Genomic DNA, 25,391 nt, shown 5'->3' with positions numbered 1-25,391 from the left:
CTTGACACTTGAGAGTTGCTAAACCTCTGTAGTTTCATAACTTTCTCAATCATTTGAATCACAAAGATCCTAAAATTTGTGGCTGCTTCCAGTTTACAACCTTTTAAGGTGAGAAAAACCATATATATCCACCTCTACCCAAGGTCACCTCTCATTGTCCTTCTTGTCCCACCCTCAAAATCTTTTGCTTTTAGCCACTGATCTCTGGCTTTCTAAACTCACCAGTCAGGTCGGCAGCAGAACTGCCACAGGGAGTAAAACCAGGAAAACCCAATATGATGCACTTTCCTATCCTATACATGCTGCTGCATGCCAGGGAGAAAAGACTCTACTTGGAAAAATGGTTTACAATAAAATGCTTGCTTCCTATCTTCTTCAGAAAATTTCTTCAGAATCTGAGTGCAGATGTCAGCAACATACATTTATAAACTTTAAGATCATCTGTAATGCATCTTGGTCTTCAGCAACTGTGTTGCAAGCTTGAGAGTTTGTCTATATTACAGATTTTGAAGACAAAATGAATGTTGGAGGTAAACTGCTTTATCCTTAAAATCAGAAGCTCTGCTCTGAAGCTTCAAAGAAATGCAAGGAAGAGTCTCTTACTGGTTAGTATGCAGCTTCACCTATTTCACCAGCAGGAGCTGAGCTTAGCATGTTCCTTGCACAAACTTATACATACTGTAAATTTATGGCTAAACTTCTTTGACCTTGCAAAGACTTGCATTTCATCCATTTCTGGAGTCAGGCAGAATCATTACGTTTTAAACACAGTTCTGAAAATTGTGGAATGAAGTTCTGCCTCTGCTTGCATCCACAAAGGAAAACAGGAAATCAATACAAGTGAAGCAACTGAAGGGATGCTCACTTGTATCACTTTATTAGCTTTTTTTGGTCAAACTTCTCATTTGGGACAATAATTTATTTTTTTTTTGGTCAGTGACACATGATTTATAGGAAAGCAATCCAAATCTACCCTATGACTGTGATTTGCTTTTCTCAATGTATTACCATAAAAACTGTAAATGATGCAATAGGCTATGACTGCCATTCAAAGACTCATCATAGCATCTGCTGAGTAATTTATATTCTCAGGTCTGCATTTCACAGTAAATGGAAGCAAAGAATTGTTAGGAACATGCTGTTGGGGAGAAAAAAAAAAAGAAGAAAAAGAAAAAGAGATAAAGACTACTGCATCGATGTTGGCAAGTTGACCATGCACCTTGAGCACACATAAAGTATCTGGGGAGGCATGAGTGGGAGGAAGTAGCTGGTATCAAAATCTTGCCACTCCACCACAAGTAGTACAGTGGTGAATTAAATCCCAAATTAACAGACACTGCTGACAGCCCTGCATTGGAAAAACGTCTCACAGTAGTCTCCGCTTTCCTAAGACTTGTGACACCAAGTCACACTCCTCTGCAGTCACACAGACTCAGTGAAGTAACTCCAAGTTTGATACCTGAGCAACAGGCCTAAAGACACCAGCTAGAAAACTCGGAAGTCTTACGAGATGGGAGAGACCCCTCCACATACCAGAATCTGACACAAGTGCTGATCATGTCCACAGCTGGAAGGTGAAGCACGGTGGTGGCCATGAACTAACAGGCAAATATGGGCTGTGGAAAGCTGGGCAACTCTGAGCAGTGGTGGGAGATGCTGAACTCAGTTTGTCAGAGGCAGAGTATCAAGAGTACAGACACCTCAGGGTAGGACTGCTCATCAACATACTTCTAATTGAGGACTGGACTTCTAACAGTTCATGTTTAACAAAGGAGCCCAGTGATTTAATAAAGAAAGGGTAAAATGTGCAAAGTAGTGGGAAACAGCAGCCAGCATTTTAAGAAGAGTCTATTTAATTCCTTTGTAACATGCACAGGGAGGAGGTGGTGTGCAGAGCTGCCTCCATAGAGTGCTGTACAGATTGTGCAGTTACCAGTGAGTAAATGTCCTGGTTTCGGCTAAGATAGAGTTAATTTTCTTGCTGGTACAGTGCTGTGTTTTGGATTTAACATGAGAATAATATTGATAACGACTGAGGTTCTTAGCTGTATAGACTTCTCAGTTTCTTAAGCTGCCATTGAGTGAGTCAGGGGTTAGGGTGGTGGTAGTTGTGCACAAGAAACTGGGACAGCTGACCCCAACAAGCCAAAGGGATATTCCATACCAGAGAACGTAACGCTTGGCATATAAAGCTGGGGGGAGTTGGCCAGGCAGGGAGATCGCTGCTTGGGACTGGCTGGGCATGGGACAGCAGGTGGTGAGCAACTGTATTGTTGCATCAATTGGTTGGGGTTTTTTTTAGTTTTATTTCTTTCTCATTTTGTTATGGCTCTTTTAATTATTATTTATTATTGTTATCATCATCATCATTATACTTTATTTCAATTATTAAATTGTTCTTATCTCAACCCACAGGTTTTACCTTTTTCCGATTCTCCTCCCAGGCGGGAGTGAGTGGCTGTGTGGTTCTTAGTTGCTGGCTGGGGTTACATGACAGTAATCATAAGAGCTTAAACAAGCAGCAGCAGCTGCACAGTCCCCTGTGTGGTGAGGGGATCCTTAATGTAAAGGACCATTAACACAGCACAGCATTCTCCCCCTTTGCAACACAGCATAATCTGGAGGATTCGTGATGACAGACAGACTCACATCTGCTGTTTTGGCTCCCATTGTAAAAAAAAAATACCACAAAGGAAAAGCTACATAGCAAACTGCTTTGGCTTGCCGCTTGTAAAAATGAATGCAAATCCCTCTGCTGCGGAGGAACCACCTCTGCAGTAAACAAATAAGTTTTGCTCCGGGGTACTAGGAAACCCCCCTGAAGTGAAACAGGAGGTTCCCAGAACTTCAGAAGCCAGGTGTTGCCTCTCCAGGACTGCGACTGTAAAGAGAAGAGAAATTTCAGCCCCTGTCAGCTACAGAATAGGAACAACAAGGATGCAACAAGCAACAGTTTATTTGTAGAAAAACCTTTTAAAATTTTACTACATTGTGAGATTAAGGAAAAAATAGTATTAATATATGTACATACAATATATATAAACAAACACACATCGCACCAGTAAAATTACATGCTTTTTGAAACAGAGAATGGGTCATATTCCCTCATATTAATTTTAAAATTATCACTGCAAGAAACCTTGCTTCCTTTGTTTTTATCCCCATCAAAGTTTTCAAGTACAGGAAGTAAGTAATGCAGGATCTAATAGTAGAAAACCTTTGTTATACACAAATTACAACTGACAGCTATATTATTCTGCAGTATGCAAGACTTGTGTTTTTTGGAACTCTATAGGGATACGAACTTTTTACCTGAGGTGCATGGAAATAGTGAAGCATGATAATTGGCAAGTTCAAGAGATTTTCATAGTATGATTTGACTGTAATTGAAGCTGACTAGGTATCACGTCTATACCCATAGTACTGGCACAAGAATGCTCAGCATGAGTTGTTACCAATGTCTTAGAAGTGCAGGAAAAATTAAAAAGGCAAGCACCACTTGCAATGATAAGCATGCAGACAATTTAAGTGAAACAGAGGTAGCATGTTCTTGTAACTCCAGCAGGGTCATTCAAATCAACTGCACCCTCCCTTCTGCAAAAGGCACTCGCTTTTTCAGCTATAAACAATGTGGTTTTAAATTCAGTTGGATTGACCACAAATGGTGGATTTCTCTCCTTACAAATATAAAAAAATTAAGCAGAGGACATAAGGAAAAGAAAAAAAATGGGTGTAAGAAATACACGTCAGGTAATATGTGCTATTCCTCTCCCCCTACCTTTTACGGGGAGAATTTTTATAAACAGTTGCAGTACATAATCCAAAAGTTAAGACTTTCCAGTCAAAATGGCAGTATTAAGCAGCACATTATATATCAGGAATAATTTCAAAACACCAGAAGTACATCAGCCTTTTTAATAGATAAAGAGCAACAATTCACAGTTAAAGGAGAAAGTTTATGCACAAAAAGGTGGTGGTAGAGAAGGATAAAGATCCTTTGATGTAAACCCTCATAAATAGAAATGCACAAACTCTTGTACTGTATCTTTTATCCTTTCTGCAGTTTGAAAAGATGTCTATCCAAAACACCTGCTTTTACCGTGACACTACAGAGCTAATCGAATTATAAGATGTGCCACTGTTGCAGCTGGAAGCATAAGCCTCTTGACCATTAGCATCTAAGTTTATTTTGAATACAGAAGATGCCTTCAGTAAAAAGTCTGCTGCATCTCTGCGACCTAATTCCCTCAGCTTAGACATTAGGATACCTACAGTGCTCTCAGGAGCATTACTCCACTCCTGCAGAAGGGCATGGACTGGGCTTGAGAGAAAGTCATTTTGTGTTCCATTATTTGTATTGTACTTAGCAACAAGATCAGGGAGGCCCAGGTTCATGGCCAGAAGGCACCAGTCTTTGCCCATAGGATCAGGTGGATCCAAAAGTCGACTTAGCTTTCTCCTGGTAAGTAGATTCAGATCAGATACATGAATATCCATTCCTAGGCTTCCCTGGGAGTAGACATCAAGACACCCAAAACACAGTATACTGCTAAAGCTCTCTTTATATCCCCCCATAGTGTTAGTTAGTGATGTCTCCTTTTGACTCTGTGCACGGAAAAAGTCTCTAGGCTGGTAGACCATTACTGGTTCATGATGTTCCCTCAGCTGCTGAGGACTAAGGTAGTATTTCCCAGTCAGAAGGCCTGGTAAGGTTGTGGCCATTAAGTTATCAATGGTGCTGCATACAGAATCCAGAAGTAAACAGCACTTGACTTTCTCTGTTTCCAGTCCTCTGACTTGAACCTCTATACCCTGACCATGGTTGACCAGCAGCACTAAAAGCTCAGCTCCACGATTCATAATTTTTGATCCGTTCACCCATAGACGTATATCAGCATCTCCCTCTGTGCTCTGCTGATGAATCCACCTGCAGAGATTCACCTGAACTTTATGAAAAATTCCACAAGGAAATGGCGTAAGATGTTCCACAGGAACGATTCTAACACCACCATAAATTAGCACCTCATCGTCCTCATCTGTCCAAGACCTGTGGAGATTGTCAGTCTTTATAAGAGCAGGAATATCCACCATTGCTCCACTGCTAAGGTCCCTTGCACAAATATCCATGGCATCCAAAATCTGTATCAGCTCTTCCACGTCGCTATCTGTCACCAGACGCTGGATGTCCTCTATAGTGTACCGACCTCTATAGTGATGGAGGGCTTTTGGGTTCTCCACTGACAGGATTTTTCCAAGGACATTTGAACAGAGCCAGCGAGGATCCAGAAGCACAACATCTTGGACAGTTTCACTCTGCATAATGTTAATCTGTTTATAAATATGAAAGTTACTATTTACACCTTGTGAAGTACAAGATGATACCTCACCTTCTCTCCTTCCTAAGTTACTGACACAATCATTTAATTAACACTGCTGATAGGAGGAAAACAAACAATGCATTTTAATTTCTTGCAAGTATTCAGAACAAGGTGCAGGTTTTGCTCTTGATTTCCGCTAGCAACAAAGCCATTACAGCCCAACATCTGTAAAGCCTAGCCATGCCCTGTAAGCTATTTATGCAAAGGTGTTATCCTATGATTCAATTTCTAACAGACATATATAAATTCTCATATGCAGTGAACACATTAGGCACTACCTCATTTAAGATGATAGCATACTTATCCTTTCTGGGTATTTCACATTCTTACAACTGTAGTAATAAACTGTAACTTTTCCTGTCTCAAAGAAATAATGTTGAATGAAATAGGAGCCACAAGGCAATAACGTTAACAAAAAGAATTATTAACCAGTTTCTACTTCTTTGGGTGTCTTAACAGGGAGGAAAAAAAAATCCACCGAACTACAGACATTTGCTTAAATCTCATTAAGCAATAATATACCAAAGCATTATGTTGCTAATAGAGATGCAATTTAGACAAAGCCACTTACTTCTCCAATGCTATGCAACTGCTGTGCAATATGCCGTAGGTCATCTTCACTTGCTAGGGGGTTAAGGTGTTCCTGTACATCATACACAAACTGCTGCAAGGACATCAGCTGGTTGGGTCCATTCATTTTTCTCCATGAAGGCAGTGTGGAGATTATTTTTTCACACAGATGACTCATAGGTGGGCAAGTCTTACAAAGGCACAGAAAACACTCATTTGTAATTCTACTCTGCTGAGAATAACAGTCTGATTGTTTTTTGGGGTTTGGGGTTTTTTTTCTTCCAATGAAGGTTACAAGATTTAATGCATCCATGAGTATATCCATGTCTAAATAGTACCCCTTGTGATGGGCAATTCCAGAAACAACTTTTTCATTGAAATGAGCAAACTTTCCAAACATCACCGTTATTACAAAGGGAATACTGACATATGGATCAAAGTTTAGTTTATATTGTCCTGCCTTGTCAAATGTGGTGACCACCTAGAATAGTGACGTCAAAATGTATCAGTTGCCTTCATGCATCTAGAAGGTAATCTTTATTTCAGAAATTGCCAACATTTAATTAAGATCTGTACTCATCAGTATTTGTACAGGACCGATTTACTTCAGCAGGTGAGACAGCAGGGTACCAGATAAGAAATAAAGATGATACTTTTTATCTCTTGATTGTCTTGGATATCACTGAAGCCTTAATCCTACACTCTCAAGCCACATCACACACTTCTTATGCAGCAAAGCCCTCCTGATTTCAAGCTAGTGACCATGGCTACAATAAAGTTTTGTCACAGAACAGAAGCTTATTAAATCAAGAGATCATTTGGAACATAAAATAGGCTGAATTTTGCATAAACCCAAACATATTCTTTGATCTACAGAATGAACTCAGTAATACAGTTACTTTTAATTAATTTAAAAAAAAATACCAATTCAGAAGTAGCTGCAAAAGTCTGTGTCTCACAAGTAAGAGGGCCTTTGGTATGAAGGAATTTAAATTAAATTAAATGCATTTAGCACAGGCTACATAGCAACTTGACTTGGTCACCCTCAGTATGGAAGGCTCTGTGGATTCATGGTGGTAACATGAAACCATGGTTGTTTTACCTTTAGTCTCATACACATATACCTACACATACACAACTCCGTAACATATTTTTCAGTAAAGTAGTGCAGTAAAAAGTTAATGCATATTAGTTCACACATTTATATTGGCAATTATCTTTCTAACAGTCAAGGAAACTGTTCTACTCTGGTTTGTTTTTGTTTTTTTTCACAAAAAACCTGCCTGAAATATATTTTGTTTCTCTGTAATGCTACACTGATTTAAAAAAAAATTAAAAAAAAAGCAAAACAAAAGAAGGGCCAATGCTGAAATCCAATCACTGTCAATTCAAAACAGGAAACTAACTTTGTACTGAAAATCCCAAATAATTTCCTTTCAAAAGAGATAATTTTTGTGACCTGTACAAAACTTATACAGTTTTGAAAATGCTGACTGAATTGTTAACTTCAGAAGTTTGTTCATCACCAGGTCTGTCATGCATGCTGCTAAAAAACTGGAACAGCACTCATTTAAGTTTCATAATATAAATACTAAATTTACACAAGATTTTCACATTTTGGCTGTGCCAACCCAGACCATTAGATATTACTTACAGAAATTATCTGGCTTCTTATTTCTTGCAAATGATTTCGGAGAAGCTTCATATCTTTAGACCCAGATGCTCCAGCATCCAAGACAAATAACTTGTCTGAAATTTGCAGATCATTTCCAAATCTAAAAAAGAAAAAGCGAACAATTATATACTTAGTTCAAAACGCTGTTTTATTTCTTAATCTAGTTGTACTTCAGTCTTAAATTACACAGAAGTTATTTTTTCTTCAAGGAATGATGAAAAGGTTGAAGTACTGATTGTGCTAAGATATTTTATAAGCACAGACAGTATAGCTGCTCTCTAATTTTATTGAAAATAAACAGATATTGAGAGAAAGCTGTATTAGCTAAGGAAAAAGACTGAAGAGGCATAAGAAAATGATAACTGAATCACAGGACTTTTAATTACAAAATCAAACATTTTAACAGAGAAAGGATAGAAGGAATTAATTCTTTTTAAGGTCTTTATTGTTTTATTTCTTCTCAATTTAAATAATTTGGATGTCATTGCTATTGACACCAGCTGTCTTTCTCATTTACTTTTGACTTTTCAGCTGCACATACTTGTTTTCCTAACTCTGGACTGGTTTGCATTTTAAAAGGATTCTAACACCAAAGATCTGTTTCTAGTACAGTTCAGACAAGTGTCTACGCTTACAGGTATGGATGGTTCCATGTATTGCCCACTTATGTGCTCACCTTTATATAATAGTATGTTCATGAAAAAAATCCCTATTTCCATCTACAATTAGCATGCTTTCCAAACATTAGATGAAGAAGGCTGTAAGTTCCCTAGCTTCTAGGTACCTTTTGGATGACCTTGTAACCTCTGTGACTCCAGATCATCCAGCTCTTCAAAAACTGTGTAAGAATTACCTCCTGGTCTGGTTTTAAGTTTTTTCCCTACCCATCCTAAATCAATTCAGAGCAAAGGGCAGCTCTCCTGTAAAGTCCCCTCTTTCACACCCAGAGTTTGTAGCTGAGAACAGCCAACTTTTGTTCTGAGACTGGTGCAAAACCTGAGCACCAAGATGTTAAGACAAATGGCCAATACAGACCTTTGGATGTATCCCAGTGTTTACAGGGTAAGACTTCCTATGCCTCAATTCATTTTTGCACCACTTGGATCTTTATAGCTCACTTAAGTGAGCAGCTCACTCACTGTACTATTTGTAAACATTTCTATCTTTACGCAGTATGATCATACTCAAAATATCATAAGATCACAAAGCATAAGCCATATAAAGACCTTTTACATATTTCTGTGCATTATAGTACCTTTTCTTTCCAATTGACATGTTCAAACACTACATATATAGACTTACCTGTTCCTGATTTCTTTCAACAATGACATATCTTTGTCATACCAAAACTCTCCTCCAACAGGCCGTGGAAGATTCACTATGTCAGCATGTGTGGCGACCAAAACAACACGCAGTGGTCTTTTCAGCTTCCCACCAAATGCTAGAACAGAAACAACAGCACTCCCTTACTATAAGCGTATGAACATGGCCGTCTTACGGAGACAGGAAAGTAGCAATACATTTTACATTCTTCATACCAATCACTTTTGCAGTGGATTTACCAACTCTTAAGCATAGCCACTGTGCTTACACACCACTGGTGCCTTGGCTGTTATCTGCCTACAGGATTGTCTACATAATGTTCAATTTGAATAGCTAGACTCTTTGATTAACATCAGATACATTGATATTACATGACTTCATTGTTCTAACAAAAACATTAATAACACTAATGATCTCTCTATTAGCTACAAACTATGGTAGTGTGAGGAAAAATAATTTAAAATAACAGCTTCTTGAAAGGGTTTCTCATAATCTTTAGATGGTCCTTAATACTACAGGTGCAGAGTAGAGGATTGCAAGTAGAACACAAATAATCTACAACAGTCATAGATTGGTATGAACGCTATTTTGCAGTACTTACACAATGACCTCTCACTTAGGTGAGAGTTAAGTAGGAAAGCCTGGCAGAAACCATGAAAAAGAATGAGAAAAAAAGAAAGACACAAATGGTATGAATGAGGTGACAGTACAGAACATAGAGTTTTCAATCTTTTCTCAAACTGATCTTCCAGAAATGAGAAGACATCATTAGACTATTTTTCAAAAAGATAGTACATCCAATCCTGCTATTCTAGTCTGAAAAAAACTTCACATGGGAGAAATATGCCTACATCACTGCTCAGTTTTCATCAACTAAGAGCTACAGAATCTTGATGTATTCATAAAAAGCCACATTTTCCCAAACTGCAGTGTAGCACTTCAAGGTAAGTATTTTGTAATATTTTTTTTGGGGTGTGTGGGGTGGGTGCAGCTAAAGGACCTAGACAAAATAACTGGGAAGTAATTCCAAAAGTTTGAGTTTTCTGCTAACATCAGTTACTAAATATTACTTTTTATTTGTAGTAGTACAAAAATGTATGGGTACCCAAATTGAACTGACCAGTGTAAACACTGATTTAAGCAAAGTGTCTGAAGAATGCTGATAATTAGATCAGCAAGAAGAAACTATTACCTCAAATTCAAACTCGGTCAAACCAAGAACTAAGTTTCTTCACTAGACTGAGGAGCTGTGAAAAGCTTTCAGCAACTGCAAACTAACTGTATTTTCAGCTTTGATATTTTTCTGCAAATTTCTAAGCTTTTACTTCCAGAAGTAATTTCACATCAGTTAGATCCAAATGCTCATATTGTTAACTTTGTGTTTTGATCTAAAATGGAAAATCAATTACAAGCAGATGCCTGAACTGACAACTGAAGGTCTGCCTTGGCTCATCATTATCTGGCTCAGACAATGCATACAGAACTAAGCAGAACAAAAAGACGGGGGAAATACTCTTTGCACTATGGAAGTATTTGATATGCTTGTCTGGTGAATTCCTAGCAGCATTATAAATGTTCATGAGCACTGAGTTCGATCCACTGACTGTAATAACATTTTGGTTCCTAGAACCAAGACACATGTCTGAGCTTGGTTTGTCCATGAAACTGTCCCAGTCTGCAGACCAATGCTCAGCTACAAACTTCAACAAGTTATATGGTATATATACCTAGAACTAGACATCTTAAGGAAAAAAAGAATTGTTTGCCTGAAGTAACTTTCAGTTTGTTAGAAAGGTTGAATATAAAACAAGTCAACTTCCTTAAAACTTGTGCAAAGTCTGAGAATATGCAAAATGAAATTTACAAGAAATATGGATTTCTGTACACCCTGGTGCACCAAAAGGTGAACATATTTGAAGTCTGAATACAACTCTAGTTAAACATGTTAAAGGTGCATGTACTGAGAGGTATGCCAGTCCACAATGGTTCTGTCCTGTTCTCACTGACAAGACTAATTTATGCTGGAAACACTTAATTGGGGTTAGATACAAATAGCACTTAAGCAATGTGTCTAAGACTGGTTTTACCTTTTAAATGGTTCCAACCCTCTGGAACACTTTTCCATGTAGATTATGAGACATAAAACTATATTTGCCTTTTACAGATGTAAATCCCAGTGCCACAAAGGCTGCCCTGTACATCATGACCCTTTTTGGTTGGACTAAGTCATATGTACAACTCTTCAGGCTTGTTCAACAGATAAAATTTCCTTTCTCTAAGAAACCTTATATAAAGTTTGTTTGAATGCATGTGGATGAAAACACAGTAACAGTATTTGACACAGATGATAAACAGTTACTGAGAAACACAAGAAGCTTTATCCTAGAGTCCCCAAATATTCCATTAACAGGCAGAAGAGCGTACCTATTGGCTCCTCAACTGGGACTAACGATTTCAGGAAACTGAGCCAAAAGGTCACTTGGTTTAACTGGATTTCATAAGGCTCCTCGAGACTAAAAAGCACCATGTGAATTGCAGTGGGATCATTTGCAGCAAAATAATCGTAACAGCAGAAATACACAGGATTCCCAGAGAATTCCCAGATGCTGAAATCACCAACACCTGGAAAACAGATGAACAGTTGAATAGATCACACTTTGTCAGTAACAATAAAGCATCTTTCAGCCATGGAAAGACAAATGAGAGTCAACCTGATTTAAACTTTCACAAAGCTAAACCATATGCATTTGAGAAAATAAAGACTGCAAATGCAATCATGAACAAAGAGAATGGGTTTCAGTCAGTTTCAGAGGCTGAGAAGGTGGGGTCCTCACGATCTGTTCCTCTTTCACATTCACTTCTCTAAGACATTCAGCTGGTTGCCACATGGGAGCATCTGTGCATTAAATGCATGGAGCCTTACATATTAAATTGGTCTCTGCCTCGCACAGCAGCAACGGGTCTTGTAATTCCCTTGAAAAACAAGAATAATGGCTCCCAATGCTTCCTGCTCACCCCAAAAAGCTCAACATTTTTATTGATTTTTCTTTTTAACATGCCACCACTAGTATTAAAAACAGCTGAAGGACATTCTCAAAGAAGCCATTTGCTTTACAAAATTGTACTATTCATAACACATTGTTAAGTCAGGGCTGAAGAATCACCACGTTAAGGATTCCAACAGCACTGTGCTGCTTTTTGCCATCTCCTTTAGCTTCAGGTGAGAAAAGTACTGGTGTGTTGCACTGCATGGCACCTCCCAGATGCACTATATGTTTAGTGTGAAGTCTGGCACACTTGCACAATCTCTATTTAAAAAAATGCTCAGTAAGATGCACCTCACACTTCTAGAAGAAAAACCAGAAACCTCAAATCTGCTGTTATGAGTACAGCTATTCAGAGTTCATCCGTGTGCACCCTTTCATTCTGTATCAACACAGCATGGAAAGAAACCCCGTCTGACAGTCTGTTAACGCAACTCTATTTCACTGCAGAATTTCATTGGTTTCAAATTATACTGAAAGAGGAAATTAGCTGGACAAAGAACAACCTTTAACTATACGGCAAACTCTTCAGCATCTAGGACAAACCATTTTGTCACTGCATGTGTTAGTGTGTATACACTGCGTTCATAAATAGGTTTCCCTATCCAAAGCAAAATCTTGATTAATCCTAATTCAGCCTGAAAACTGCAGCTTCTAAGGTGTGCAAAGCTTTTTCCTTACGAGGAGATCCTACTGGGAGAGATTTTGACACCTGTATAAGGATTAGCATGGCTGGTGGTGTATGTGAACCATTTGTACGGTCTTCACAGTCAAAAGCCACACATGTCCTTATGACAGCTTCTCTGACCGACCCCTCTTACTGCTAACTGGTTTCAATCACAAAGCAGTTAGCTTTCTTTCTGAAAACCATGAAGCTCCACCCACCATGTTGGGTGTGCTCTAGGGACTCACCAAACATGCTCCAGCCCTGTCATGGGGTGAGAATGTTAGGTCCTTCATACAGCTGGGGGCCACTTACATGGTGAGGACATTTGGGTCTATGGGACCAGATTAAACCTGATAAAATCCCCAAAGGACATACTAGTGCGAAAGAGACTTCCCATAGTAACTGGTTTTCCAACCCACTCTTACTATACCAAATCCCTCCTGCCCCAGTTCAAAATCATTACTATATGATGCTATAAGCATCTGACACAAGCTATTACTATGTGTATTACTCATACAGAACTTCATGAAGATTTACTTCCTGCTTAAACAAACCAAACCCCACCAGTGCTGGATTCTCAACCACAGTCACTACCATATCAAGTCTGATTTTTTTTTTCTTTCATTTTTGTTGTTAAAAACAAGCAACGTGGCATTAACCATCCCACAGCATTAAGGGACGCCAGCCCAGGGCTCTACTTACCATGCAAGCAGGCATTCTGAATGTCAATGGCCTTGGTGGACTGGTCATCAACAGAGAAGTGAGAGTAATGAGAAGGTGAAACGAAAGCTTCTAATACTCCTTTGGTCAGGCCAGGCTCAAACATCATACTACGACTTCTCACGCTGACATTCTCACAGCCAGGATAAAGATTTGTAATGCTTACTGAAACTGGGTCAGAAAAGGAAAATAAGATTATAAACCATGTGAAAATCACAACCAGATCACTTCAAAATAAGTATTCAAAGCATAAAAACTGATTAACCCCCCCCAAACTGCTCTTCAAAGAAAGGAGACGCCTACCAAGCTGTGAGCGTATGCAGCTACGTCCTTACTGTGAAAATATTAGAATGATCTCATGTAGCACTTACTGCCCTTTAGCAGATACACCACTGGGTGCGAAGCACAGAAGAAAATGGAATAATTTGTGAATGAAAGGTTCCAATAGTTAAAATTCTTCTATGTTTTTTTTTAGCTAAGGGCTGCAATTTCACGGCATGGTCTATTTTTATGGGCATGGAAATGCTACATATTCATATAGTTGCTTCCTGTAAGTCAGGATAAAAATATCACTGTGTAACAACTGTTTCTGGGGAGATGTGAGAGAAAAGCCCATATTGTTTCCTCCTGAGGGCCTCATCCTCACTCAGTGCTAACAAAACCGTTATTTCATTCTCTCTTCATCTCCCACTGCGCTGCCCCACACTGCCACTGTAGTACATATATACCTTAAAACAAGCACTGACAGCCCTTACTTCTCAGGTGTCCTGCATGAACATTTTCACTTCACAAAAGGTAAGCAAATTTTGTTCATATGTATTTACTAATTTGGGGGCTTATTTTGAGCCAAATAAACTTAGTTGCATCTCATCCCTCAACCTGGACACTAAGGTCATTACTCTTGATTCCCTACAGCTAATGACAGACACACTGCCTCCAGAGCACAGTAGTAGTAGCTGTTGTTGCTCACACTGCAAACACTGGAAGCTTGTTTTCTTCTCACAATACATTTCTAAAAAGCTGTCCTTTTTTCTTCTAAAGCATCAACCCATAAATTACATCAATATGAAGTTATATCTGACATACCTTTAAAACTTGGTGCGAGGGAACTGCAGCAAACAACACTTGACTATGTTCATGTCATAGTCAAAATTTAACCAAATTTTCTTAACCAAAATTTCTTAACCAAAATTATTTTACTAATAAGCAATTTAAGTTCATGCTTAATTCAGATTCCCCAAGAGTAACTTGAGAAATGAAAGGACTTCTTAATTGCCTTGCCCCATCTAGTGGAGAAAGTAAAGATTTATTTCCCTCACCAGATGATGAATTCTGATATATGGGCTTTAATACAGAAAGACACTACCTGTCAGCTGTAAAAGTATATGCTCATGTTTGATCCTCTAGTGTAGTACTTAAATCTCTACGCTCTTGTAAATAAATACATGGTGAATTCACCCACTTACTTTTTCAGAATTTAAAAAAAACTCAGCACATGATCAAGTATAGACCAAACTTGTCTATATGGTTTAAAAGTGTATTTGATTATGTCACTCAACCCATCATATTTTTTACATGTTATATATTGCTTTTCATCCAAAAAGAAAAAAAACAGAAACAAGCAAAAACTAAAATGTCAAACATTAAAACAATACCATAGTTGCTTTGTTTGCATAGAACTGCACAAGTTTCAAGTGTACACAGCCCTGTACAACTTTCTGGCTTTATATGTAGGTAAACTATTTTCAAGTGCATGGGATTCTGTGGCCACACTTCTGCAGCCATTCTTCTACAACGTATCTCCCCTTGTACAACACAGTAAATTAAGATAAATAAATCAAGACATTCTGATTGATTCATTTAATCAGTTGCAAATGCAATGACAATCTCTGTGCCAGGTAACTTGTCTTGTTAAGCCACTCTGTAAGCATTATCCAAAGGTTTTTAAAGAAAAAGGCAACCCTGACCTCATCTAAACCTGACATAGTACAAATACTTCTAAACATCAGTTTAAACTTGAGCTCCTCAAAGTGCCTGCTTAGCTTGTATATATTGTGCACCCTCTCAGTGTTAGAAGAGGGACTTAGACAAATAGTTCACTATGCTTTCCACTGTCTTGCCACCATTGAGGATTCTTCCAAAGCCAGGTGCATGCTGAAATGTAAACCTGGTTAGTTCCTCCAGATCCTGCAGCTCTTGCCACTTCACGCAGGCCAACTGGTGCTACACGGGCAAAGCCTCCCTATTGTTTACACACACTTAATTCAGTTTAGAAAACCTCCATTTTTACCTTATTTGGAATCAACTTTAGACACCTCTGAATGGGTTAATCCCCTCCTGTACCTTACAGAAAAGCACTCCAAGGGATCAGGGGTAGTTCCGAATCCTCTGTTAGTACTTAAAAGATCACATAAAAGATGCAGCATCTGTTTCAATTTTGCACGGTTTGGTGAAGCTACTCGAACAAAAAAGGCTAACAAAACCACGACAGTGGAATCTGGTCATGACACTGGTGTTCACAGCCTAGGGCTTTTTGTGAAAAATAAACAGCAGTGTTTGCAAGTACTGTCCTCCACTCTCCATGTTCACTTATGGAGCATGTAAGTAAACAAAACCTTAACTACTTCTGCACCCTCCACACCTGCTGCTCCTCTTTGCTCTTACTTCAGGTATGAGCCTGTGCACAGAGAAGTCAACACCCTCTCTGCTTTGGTTTCTTACACATTTAGCCTGTCCTGTCTTTTGCAGTGCAGCCAACAGGTCTTCCTTAGGAGCTACACAGAGTAAGAGGAAAATGTTTTCTTGTTCAAACATTATAGCTTTGAAGCCATACCTGAAGGTTTGGAAGACAAAGGAGATGGAGGGAATCTAGTTGAGTTTGTGGAGGACAGCCTAGGCCTGCGTCTTCGGAAGAAGCTTCGTATCAGGCCACACTTGAGAGACTCCACAAGGGTTGTCTTCCCAGCACCAGAGTGTCCAAACAACTTCAGTTTGATCCGGGGCTGTGGGTTCTGCGTGTGCCGCAGCTGCTGGATAAAAAGCCCCCGGTGCGTATCCTAAAATTCAACATAAAGAAAAAATCAAAATGTGTGGCAGGGAACTTCTGCCTCTCAACAAAGTCAAAACACAGGGTTTAGATACTGCCAGGCTGGTGTTCATCTGAATCAGTTCCTCCATCTGCTTCATCATGATCAAGTGATACTGGCAGAAGAGCAGGGGTAGGAAGACCACGCACAGCTGACTGCATGCTCTCAAGAGCCACCTTGAGTCTTCATGAAAATCATATGACTTGAGGCTCAACATCAGTGAATGGGATCATTTTGAGCTCTGATGGAGAGGGCAAAGGAGGAAAAACTAGCCTCTTCCTGTACCCATTCTTACCTGTCAGTCTCAGCAGTGTAACCATTATCCACAATAATATATATAAATACATGCAGCACTGAATAATTTTGCAGCGACAGCTACCACCTCAGCAATCCAAAAACTTGATGTGCATTCCCCCTCTTCTTTACATCAACTTTTTTGGTACTTCACATATTTGGAAGAATTCTCCTTTTCCCTCTCCCACCTCCCCCCACCCAGTTCTCTGTTTATTTCCACTACAGTTCTTTGCAAGGCAAATATTGCTTTTCCCAGACCACTCTATCTCTCCTCTCCCCACACACTTGCTCTTCTTTACCTTAAAAGACCTCTTGCATACTATTCACATTCCAGTTTTCTACCCCTCTACTGCAAGTGTACATCCTCCGGACTGGCTTCTCTCTTTACTCCCAGGCCTCAACACATCTGCCTCCCTACTCAATTCTCCTCTCACACGTATGCCCTCTGCATGCACTCACTTTCTCTTTCACAGCTGCAATCTCATTCTCCTACACAAGCCTTCCTCAAATCCAATCGCATCTTCTGTGGAAGAGCTTTCCACTTGGAGCAATCCCATTACCCCTCTGTATCTTGTCTTGTAGTATCTGAAGGATACTCCTCCTGTTCCTGCCAAGGAGTTGGGAATGAACAAATCAGATCTGTCTCTCCTCTTTAGACAGCAAGAGGCAATCAGACATGGATGCTCTATTTCCCACACAAGTTGAGCTTGAAAAATCAACTCAACAAGGGGGAATGCAGCGCAGGACAGCAAACTACCAGCTGTCTCTCACCACAGAAAGGCCTGTTTTAAGGAAACAGGGAGACAGCAAAAAGCTGGAAGGGAAAAGGAACTAGCTTCATCTTCCCTTCCTTCATTCCTCCATCTGGAGCTAAGAGAGGCTCCATTGTTCTACATTTATACTGAGTTTAACATGTAGGATGAGTCATTAAATGAGCACCTACAGCCATCCAAAATTATAAGCATGCGGCAATTAAGCTCAGAAACAGTAGTGCATGTAATTTAGTTCCTTCTCCGCTATTAGGCATTTATTAAATAACTTAGTCACAATGCGAATACTGCACCCCCCCACGGCTAATAGTGAATCCTCTGCAAGAGCCACTGACAGGAGTCTTCATGTGAGTGCCATCAGGGACAAAACCCTCCACAGACAATGGAAATAAAACAAGTGTCAGATACACTGCACTAGACTATATCAAACATTTTCAGTAGTACTAGAATAATTTCAGTGGTTTGATGTAATTTCATTTGATCAGATTCTCTGTTGCAAAGTGTACTCTGATGAAGTATATAATTATCATATACTTTCCCCATATATGTAGACAGGCCTCCAATAATTAACTATAATCTGCTATCAAGACGACAGTTACAGCTATCAACATCTCTTTCAGAAACAATTTATCTGACCTTCTTCCTTTTGTTCTAGGTCAACTTGTACTGTTCCATATTTACAGTGGGACAAACCCACGCATTTATCCACCTGTATGCAGACAAAGGCAAGGGTTCGGTGCAGGGATACAACTAATCAAAATCGATCCTGTTAGAACACGTGTTTACAAAAGTTATCATTGCAAAAGAAGCCTGAACTTTGGCACTTTCTGACACCTTCACTGATACATTTTAAGGACATGATTCTTCTTCCACCCTGGCAATGTCTGGTACATCATCTTCTATTGCTACTATGAAATAGTAATTTATTTCAGACTTCCACAGACTCATTAATTAAAACCAGATTGTTTTAACTGGTCTTGCCCATACTCTCCAGGCAGGTGGTCCCTGAACTTTTATGGCATGAGTGACACTGCCTATCCAGAATAATTGATGTGTATCAGATGTGTCAGACTTAAAACAAGCCCAGAGCAGCTCTCCATTCTAGTTGTCTGGGGATTTGGAGATACTGAAATTGCAGAACTAAAAGAAGACATTGAAAACTCATGCAATTATTTCACATGGTATTACAGTTTTCAGAAGGGGCACAAACCTCTCATACTTCATAATACTGATCTAACTAAAACGGTGATGGCGGGGAAATAAGTCCTCTTGGGGGATATGCTAATTCTTAATAGTTTATTTTCCAGTTTCTTCTAAACACCTTAGATGCTTTACTAGGCACTGTCAGATACAGGATAAGAGATCAGTGGTGCAGACTAGCTTAGCCATTTTTGTTAATATGGCTATATTAGCTTTAACTGAGAGCATTATTTTAAATTAAATATATGAGAATAAAGAAAAAAAGAATACACCATTCCAGTAAGGATTTCTGCAACAGCTTTTTAGAATGGCTTGGACAAATATCTTATTGTATGATTTCCCATGGTCAAACTTTTCTTGGCCTCTTAAAAACATGAAAACCTCACAATTCATGCATTCCTAACCTTTTTAAGTCTTCCAAGCAGACTGGCTACGTGTTCATGCTGCTCTGCTCTGGCGAGATCTTCTGCTGTTTTCCCATCCTGTTAAAACACAAATTATTAGCAGCAGTTCCTTTCTTTTTTCTACAATATAGAAAATCACATGCAACATTGCTCAGCTGCTCAAGGCAGTAACAGAATTGCTGTCAGATGCAAATGAAATGGGGAGACCCCCCCCCCCCAACTAACAGCTAGTAATGATCACTCCCCACCAGAATCTGTTTTTTAAAATTGTCAAAAAAAAAAAAAAAAAAAAAAGAAGGTCCAATGCAGAAAAATGGCATTTCCTTTACAAATTGGTGTCTGGATGCCACTGTAACAAGATACTTTGAATTCAGAACCAGAGAGCAATGCGAGTACTCCCCCATCTGAATTCCTCTTCTCACCAGTTAGAGGATGGCAGTGATTTCTAGATATTACACACTGAACAGATCTAAAAGTTTAACTAGTTCACAAGGAGGGGACAAATCAGCATATTCACTTGCATGAACAGCAGGCGAATTTTGTTTACTAATGGATAAAGAATGGCAGCAGCATCAGTCACTGGAGATTTCCAGAAAGTGAGAACATTGTAAGGGATGTGGTTTAAACTGCAACAGCAAATTTAAAAGGAGAAGCAAAGCTGCCTTCAGCATTCTGGTCTTGTCATTTAATTACCCATGTTTCACAGGTCAGCAGCTTAATATTAAATAATTTAATTATTTAATATTAAATAACATATTGAAAGAAAAATGGCTCACTACTTTCACTTTTATAACTACATTAATGCTTTTGTATTTTTTTAAAATTTTAGTAACAGATAAATAATTTATGAGCATTTTGCTTCTTTCACTCTCTCAGATTAGAGCTTTCAATTATTAACTAGTAGTGGAAAACTAAGACCCCTTTCTTGGGTTTCTAGCTTCGATTTTGCTAGTTTTTCATGTGAAACCTGCATTGTTTTAAGTAGTTACTGAGTTTACTGTAATTATTATCCCTACATATGAAATATATATCTTTGACAACTCTGTGTCCACCTACAAAAGGCATTTGCAGGTTTCCATAAAGGTTATTATGTACTCCAGAACTTCAGACAGAACAGGAATTGAACATCAGCATTAGCAAGAAACAGCTAAAACTGTACATGATGGCATGAACTGACTAAATATGAACCAATACCTTACCCTTAAATTCCTTCCATAGTTGACATATAATTGCAACTTTAGTGAAGAAACATCTGAATGTATAATTTTCCTTAGAGAAGACATATTAAAGGGGAAGCATCCTTTGTCTGTGCTGACCCTACCCTCTGAATCCCAGTTAATCCTGAGTGCCTGCCGCATGAGAGGAAGAGTGGTCCAGTGGCTGGGTAGCTAGCCTGCCATCAGGAGAACTGCTTCAAAACTTCTAGTGCTTCCTGAGTTTCCAGTCTTGGGCACATCCAGGGGAATCCAAAACCTTCAAATAAAGGGGAAACCTTGATCCCCTTCCTACAAATCCCTGTGGTAACAGGATGTGGCCTTCACCAACCTAAGTGTGAATTTTATCCAAATCCTCAAACATCTGGTCTTCTCTTAAGTCCAAAGTGCTACTGCTACAGCCTGGCCTTGCACTGTTCCAGAGCACAATATGTTCCCATTCCAACACGAGGTTGGAGGTGGCTTGGAAAACTCCAGCACCAAGCAAGTATGCAGTGACATCCCTGCACAGGCACTGTCCCTTTGAATCACAGCAGGTCACACACCTCTGGTGGGCACGCCACAAGAGCCCTGGCATGGCTGGGGTGAGGTGACACTCTTGCTTGCTGTGTCTCATTGCTCCATGGGGGTTTGTTCCGGCTCCAAGCCTGGCCTTGGCTAAACAGCTGTACCCTGATAAAACAGGGGTTTTAGCTCAGGCACAGCTACTTGGTCACAAACACAATGGAACTAACCATCTGGTGAACATCTGGCAAGGAGTATGGATGGCAGCAGCTCAGCCAGAGCCAGATCAGTGTGCACAGTTATAATGGGATGGAAATGACTGCTCCCAAAAATGGCAACAGGAATGGTTCAAATTAAGGCTAAGCAGATGTGTGCACAGAGCAAGCCTACCTGTAACAGCAGGATGTCTCTGTCATGACCCAGGGCTCTATCCCCACTTCCTAACAGGTTCTTGAGGTCAAGAGCAGCTGTCTGATACAGCTGTCTAACCTTGGTTCAGACTGCTATGAAGGAAGATGACCTGAAAGGAAGCCCCATCAGAGGCTTTTGCACTACCTTTTGCTCCGGCATTGCTCTTAAGCTGTAGCTTTTGCCTTTGGTCCTCACCTCAGAAATACTACAGCTATATGTCTGCGTGTGGCCATGTATCCCACTGACCTGGTCCCTGACTTCTGGGTTGGACCTTGAACCTGTCTCTTCACTGTGGATTTGCCTGGCAGTGACCAGACCCTTCCACCATGATCAACGAGCACAGTTCCTGACCTTGACAACCTCAGACCTGCCTCATTGTTACAGACTTCTCTGGTGACTGGGAGTCTTGGCCAAAGCAGGTTGCCACCACCAGCCCAGCCCTGCTCGCCTTGCCTGGGTACTGTGGGACTGGGCCCTTGCTGGTGAGGACACTGTCCCTGTTGGCCTTGTTTACTCTTGGCTCCTAGCTCACCTTCCCTTATGGAGGGATGCCTTAGCATGGGCACTGCCTGACACGCATAATTTTTGAAGTCCGTGGTCATCAGACCACATAGCAAACAAGACAGCCAGAAAAGCCTTGCAGTAGGTGAAGGATACACCAGAGCACTTGCAACAAGCACCAAGTACAGCAGAAGGAACTCTAGGTCAGCTTTACACCAAAACCAGCATTTTGAGATGTTCACACTGACAGATGTTAGCAGTTCAGTTCACATGTCTCTTGAAAATTTAGGCTCAAATCTGGAAGCTCAATTTATTGATTGAGGTAACAGGTGGAAAAAGCATTTTCTTCCATGCAAAAGAAATTAACAGAACAAAGTTTTCTTTTTTGTCCAAAACTGTGAACAAGATGAAGGTGTTTCATTCTTTGGATGTCTACTGCAGCATGAACTGTAGAGCACAACAAGAATTAGAAAACTCATACGCAAGCAAAATAGCAAATGGATTTCAGGCAATTATTTTCTTATTCAGGCTTTCTTGAAAAGCACAGGCTATTTATGCACTGGAATAGCGATGTGCAAGCAAAGCTGGCATGTGAAAAGGGCTTGGTTACAGGATCCATGAATGCATATTTCACACCTGGTGGTAATAATTCATTGCAATTGCCGACTGGCTCCTTTGTGACAAATCAGATAGCTATGCCTGCAAGAGCTGGTCCTGAGTTTAACTGGCTATTTGCAAGCATCATCATTCAAAGTTTTTAAGTAATCTGACAATTTTAAATTTGGTATAATTTTCGAAACTTCTGTGAGGAAAAGCCAAGAACATGACGCCAGCTAGCATGTAGGCATAACAGAATTTTTTGGGTGATATTCAAACACTCCAGGAGCATTATGATTTTCTAAGGTCATTTAACAACATTCATGCAATCAAATTCAAAATCAAACTTGTCCTAAAATGGACATTAGCCTGTGGAGGAGGTAGGGAAATCATCCTGCAGCCCAGTTACTTAACTGTGCTGAAAAAGTTATCTCCTCAGAAATGGCATTTTGAGAGAAGAAAAAGGTAATTAATTCTACTGTACTGGCCCAGAAAGAGCTGTTAATAAGACTTCTCATAGTTTAATGTCCACCTAGCAAACTAACGCAAAACTCAAATGCTATTAAAATCACCACATGCACTTCCTCCCTTTCTCTCCTCCTTTTCCCTTCTCTCTGCCATAACACTGCTGGAATAATGGATAATTATGTATATTCTGTCTGCTTCTCCTGTCAGATTAAGTATCAGCACAACTTACTTTGTTATCTCCTTCAAACTGATCTAAACTAAACAGATAAAGACTACATTTATCTTGGAAGGACAGGGTCCACACAGGCAATTATACCAACACTGCTGTCATGACATAAATGAAGTGATACAGCTCATGAATTCCCACGCCACTTCTTTATTAAATCTTATCTCTACAGTATAAAGTAGTGAAAATACAAATACACAATGGGACATTGAAAAAAAAAAAAAAAAAGAAAAAAAGAGGACAAAAACAGATGACACAGGAAAATCTGTAAAATACCCCATAAAGTCCACTGCACGCATATTTCATTATTATTAACAGGGGACATGGCAATCTATAATCTAGTAGTTATCAAATAGTCATTTTTAGATGCTAAACTTGTTTAAATCACAATTCTGAGTTGTTATTCTCCTGCCACATGAGATGCACACAGACAAAAAACCCCACACTGCTAAATGTACAGGAAGACAACAAAACCAACTGTATTTTCTACCAAATGGGTAAAGCAAATGAAACAGAAGTTTTCTCCTTTTTCTCTCCATTTCAGCCACATCAGAGATACTGTGTGTATCATCTTCTGTTAGGTGAAGAACTTTGAAAAACAAGCACTTAACTAAAATCTAATCCCAACATGATGTCAATATACAGAACAAAATGCATTGGTTAGGGCAAGTAACAATGTAAACTGACCCAATGCATCTGAAAATCAAACATGGTCAGTTTATTTGAAACACAGTGTGTATGATGCCTATAATGTATCATGTGTGTATGGTGTGTGCATGATGAAGGACATTTCATTCCTGCTGTGGGTATGTCAGCTAGGAGGACATTTCTCACCTTAGTGAGAATGAAAAATACCTTCAGTGGTGCTAACTGGAAGCAGTGGCGCTGATTGAACTGGTACAAATGATCTATTTTACAAGGATATTTGCACACTAGTTCGCTCATCCATGCACCCACACATCTCCCAGCATGAAAATAAAAAAACAATTAATGCCCTGAAAGCAAGAAAAATATTTAAGATTATACAATACATTTGTACGGTACATGATGTGAAATGCCATACCTCTTAATGACAGTGGTCCACTGTGCTTATAGAAAACAATGCTACAAGTAATTTTTAGGTGAAGAAATTCTTAGGTGTGGATGACGTGGTAGCTGTACTGTACCTTAATCAGTTTTAAATTCAGATTTTAAATCAAAATTAAAACAGAGAATGCTTTTCAAGCTGTGGATGTACAACAACCTGATTTATTTATTTATTTATTTATTATTTAAAAAATGTAATTATGTTAGACCATTGTCCTTTTTTTCTACCCTCCTCTAAGAGATGAATTTGTTTCCTACTGGCATACATCAAAGATGCAAGAAGCATAAAAATATCTCTCAATACTTACAGAGGTTGAAGCTTCTACGTTGGCACCAGTAAGACACAGGAACCGGACAACATCAAGAATGCCATTGTTTGCTGCCAGATGTAAAGGTGTTCTTCCATACTAACATGGTGAAAAGAAGTGTCATTGCCTTAGTCAAAGGACTTAACTCCAAATTTTATGACTAATAATCAAATATATTGTACAATTATACATACTGATGTCTTGCAAAAACTTTAAGAAAAAGTGCTTTTGATTACAGCTTAAGCACAACTGCTTAAACAAAGACTAGATTGACTACGTAAAAAAAAAAAGGGAAACAATTTTATAACTAAATCCCCCACAACTGCTGAGGAATCCTTGAGGGTTTTTTACTATATTTGAGAGAATCTTTCTAATTCCTAGTAAATTTAGTTGCATTTTGCTTAATTAAATATGATCCAGTTAAGCAACACTAAGTCCTTAATCTTTAAAGCTCTGGATTCTATTTCAATCCAAGTATTACTGAATATTACATATTTGCAGTCTCCCCTGTCCACCCGAATGAATAAAAGGGATGAATGGAAGAAGCCAGCCTGGAAGAACCTGTGCTTTCACTCACAGAGAGAAAATGCTGTAAGTATTGCTTCCCCAATTTCTGCTTTTCTCCATGAATCTCTCCACTGACAACAGGCCATCATGACATTTACATCTGGTCTTTTGTGTTCAGACCTACTGTTATAAATACCACCACTGTATATTCTCTGCTTCTAATTCCTCTTACTATTACTTCACATATTTTTGTATTTTCAATATTGTTCTCCCTGTTTCAACCCTATGTTCAAAAACAAACTCACAAAATTACTTCACAAAAGAGTACTTGAAATCAAAACTAACTTTCTGATAACTGGAAACGGAAAAGATGCCTGGCTTCTCAAAACCCTACACCTCAACTCAAATAGCATCAGACACAGTGTGGCCAGCAGGACC

General features: G+C 39.2%; 1 protein-coding gene across 4 annotated transcripts in view; it reads right to left on the bottom strand.

Annotated features, from left to right (window-relative positions):
* Positions 1–2,938: 2,938 nt before the first annotated feature.
* DAPK1 (death associated protein kinase 1) overlaps positions 2,939–25,391 on the bottom strand; it is a 95,155-nt gene continuing 72,702 nt past the window's right edge. For 3 of the 4 annotated variants that reach the window (XM_055698522.1, XM_055698523.1, XM_055698521.1), the window contains exons 18-26: positions 24,447–24,545; positions 19,132–19,209; positions 16,211–16,433; positions 13,360–13,548; positions 11,371–11,568; positions 8,926–9,064; positions 7,603–7,723; positions 5,950–6,138; positions 2,939–5,328 (exon numbers count right to left, since the gene is read on the bottom strand). In XM_055698522.1, the coding sequence (XP_055554497.1) occupies positions 4,096–5,328; positions 5,950–6,138; positions 7,603–7,723; positions 8,926–9,064; positions 11,371–11,568; positions 13,360–13,548; positions 16,211–16,433; positions 19,132–19,209; positions 24,447–24,545 (2,469 nt within the window). In that variant the 3' untranslated portion in view covers positions 2,939–4,095. Of the gene's footprint in view, positions 5,329–5,949; positions 6,139–7,602; positions 7,724–8,925; positions 9,065–11,370; positions 11,569–13,359; positions 13,549–16,210; positions 16,434–16,973; positions 17,365–19,131; positions 19,210–24,446; positions 24,546–25,391 lie in introns of those variants that run through there. The other variant, XM_055698524.1, reaches the window with a different exon arrangement.

This window comes from Falco cherrug, chromosome Z (assembly GCF_023634085.1).
Source record: "Falco cherrug isolate bFalChe1 chromosome Z, bFalChe1.pri, whole genome shotgun sequence".
NCBI lineage: Eukaryota > Metazoa > Chordata > Aves > Falconiformes > Falconidae > Falco > Falco cherrug.
Note: the sequence above shows the minus strand (reverse complement) of the source record. Positions and strands in the feature narration are given on the sequence as shown.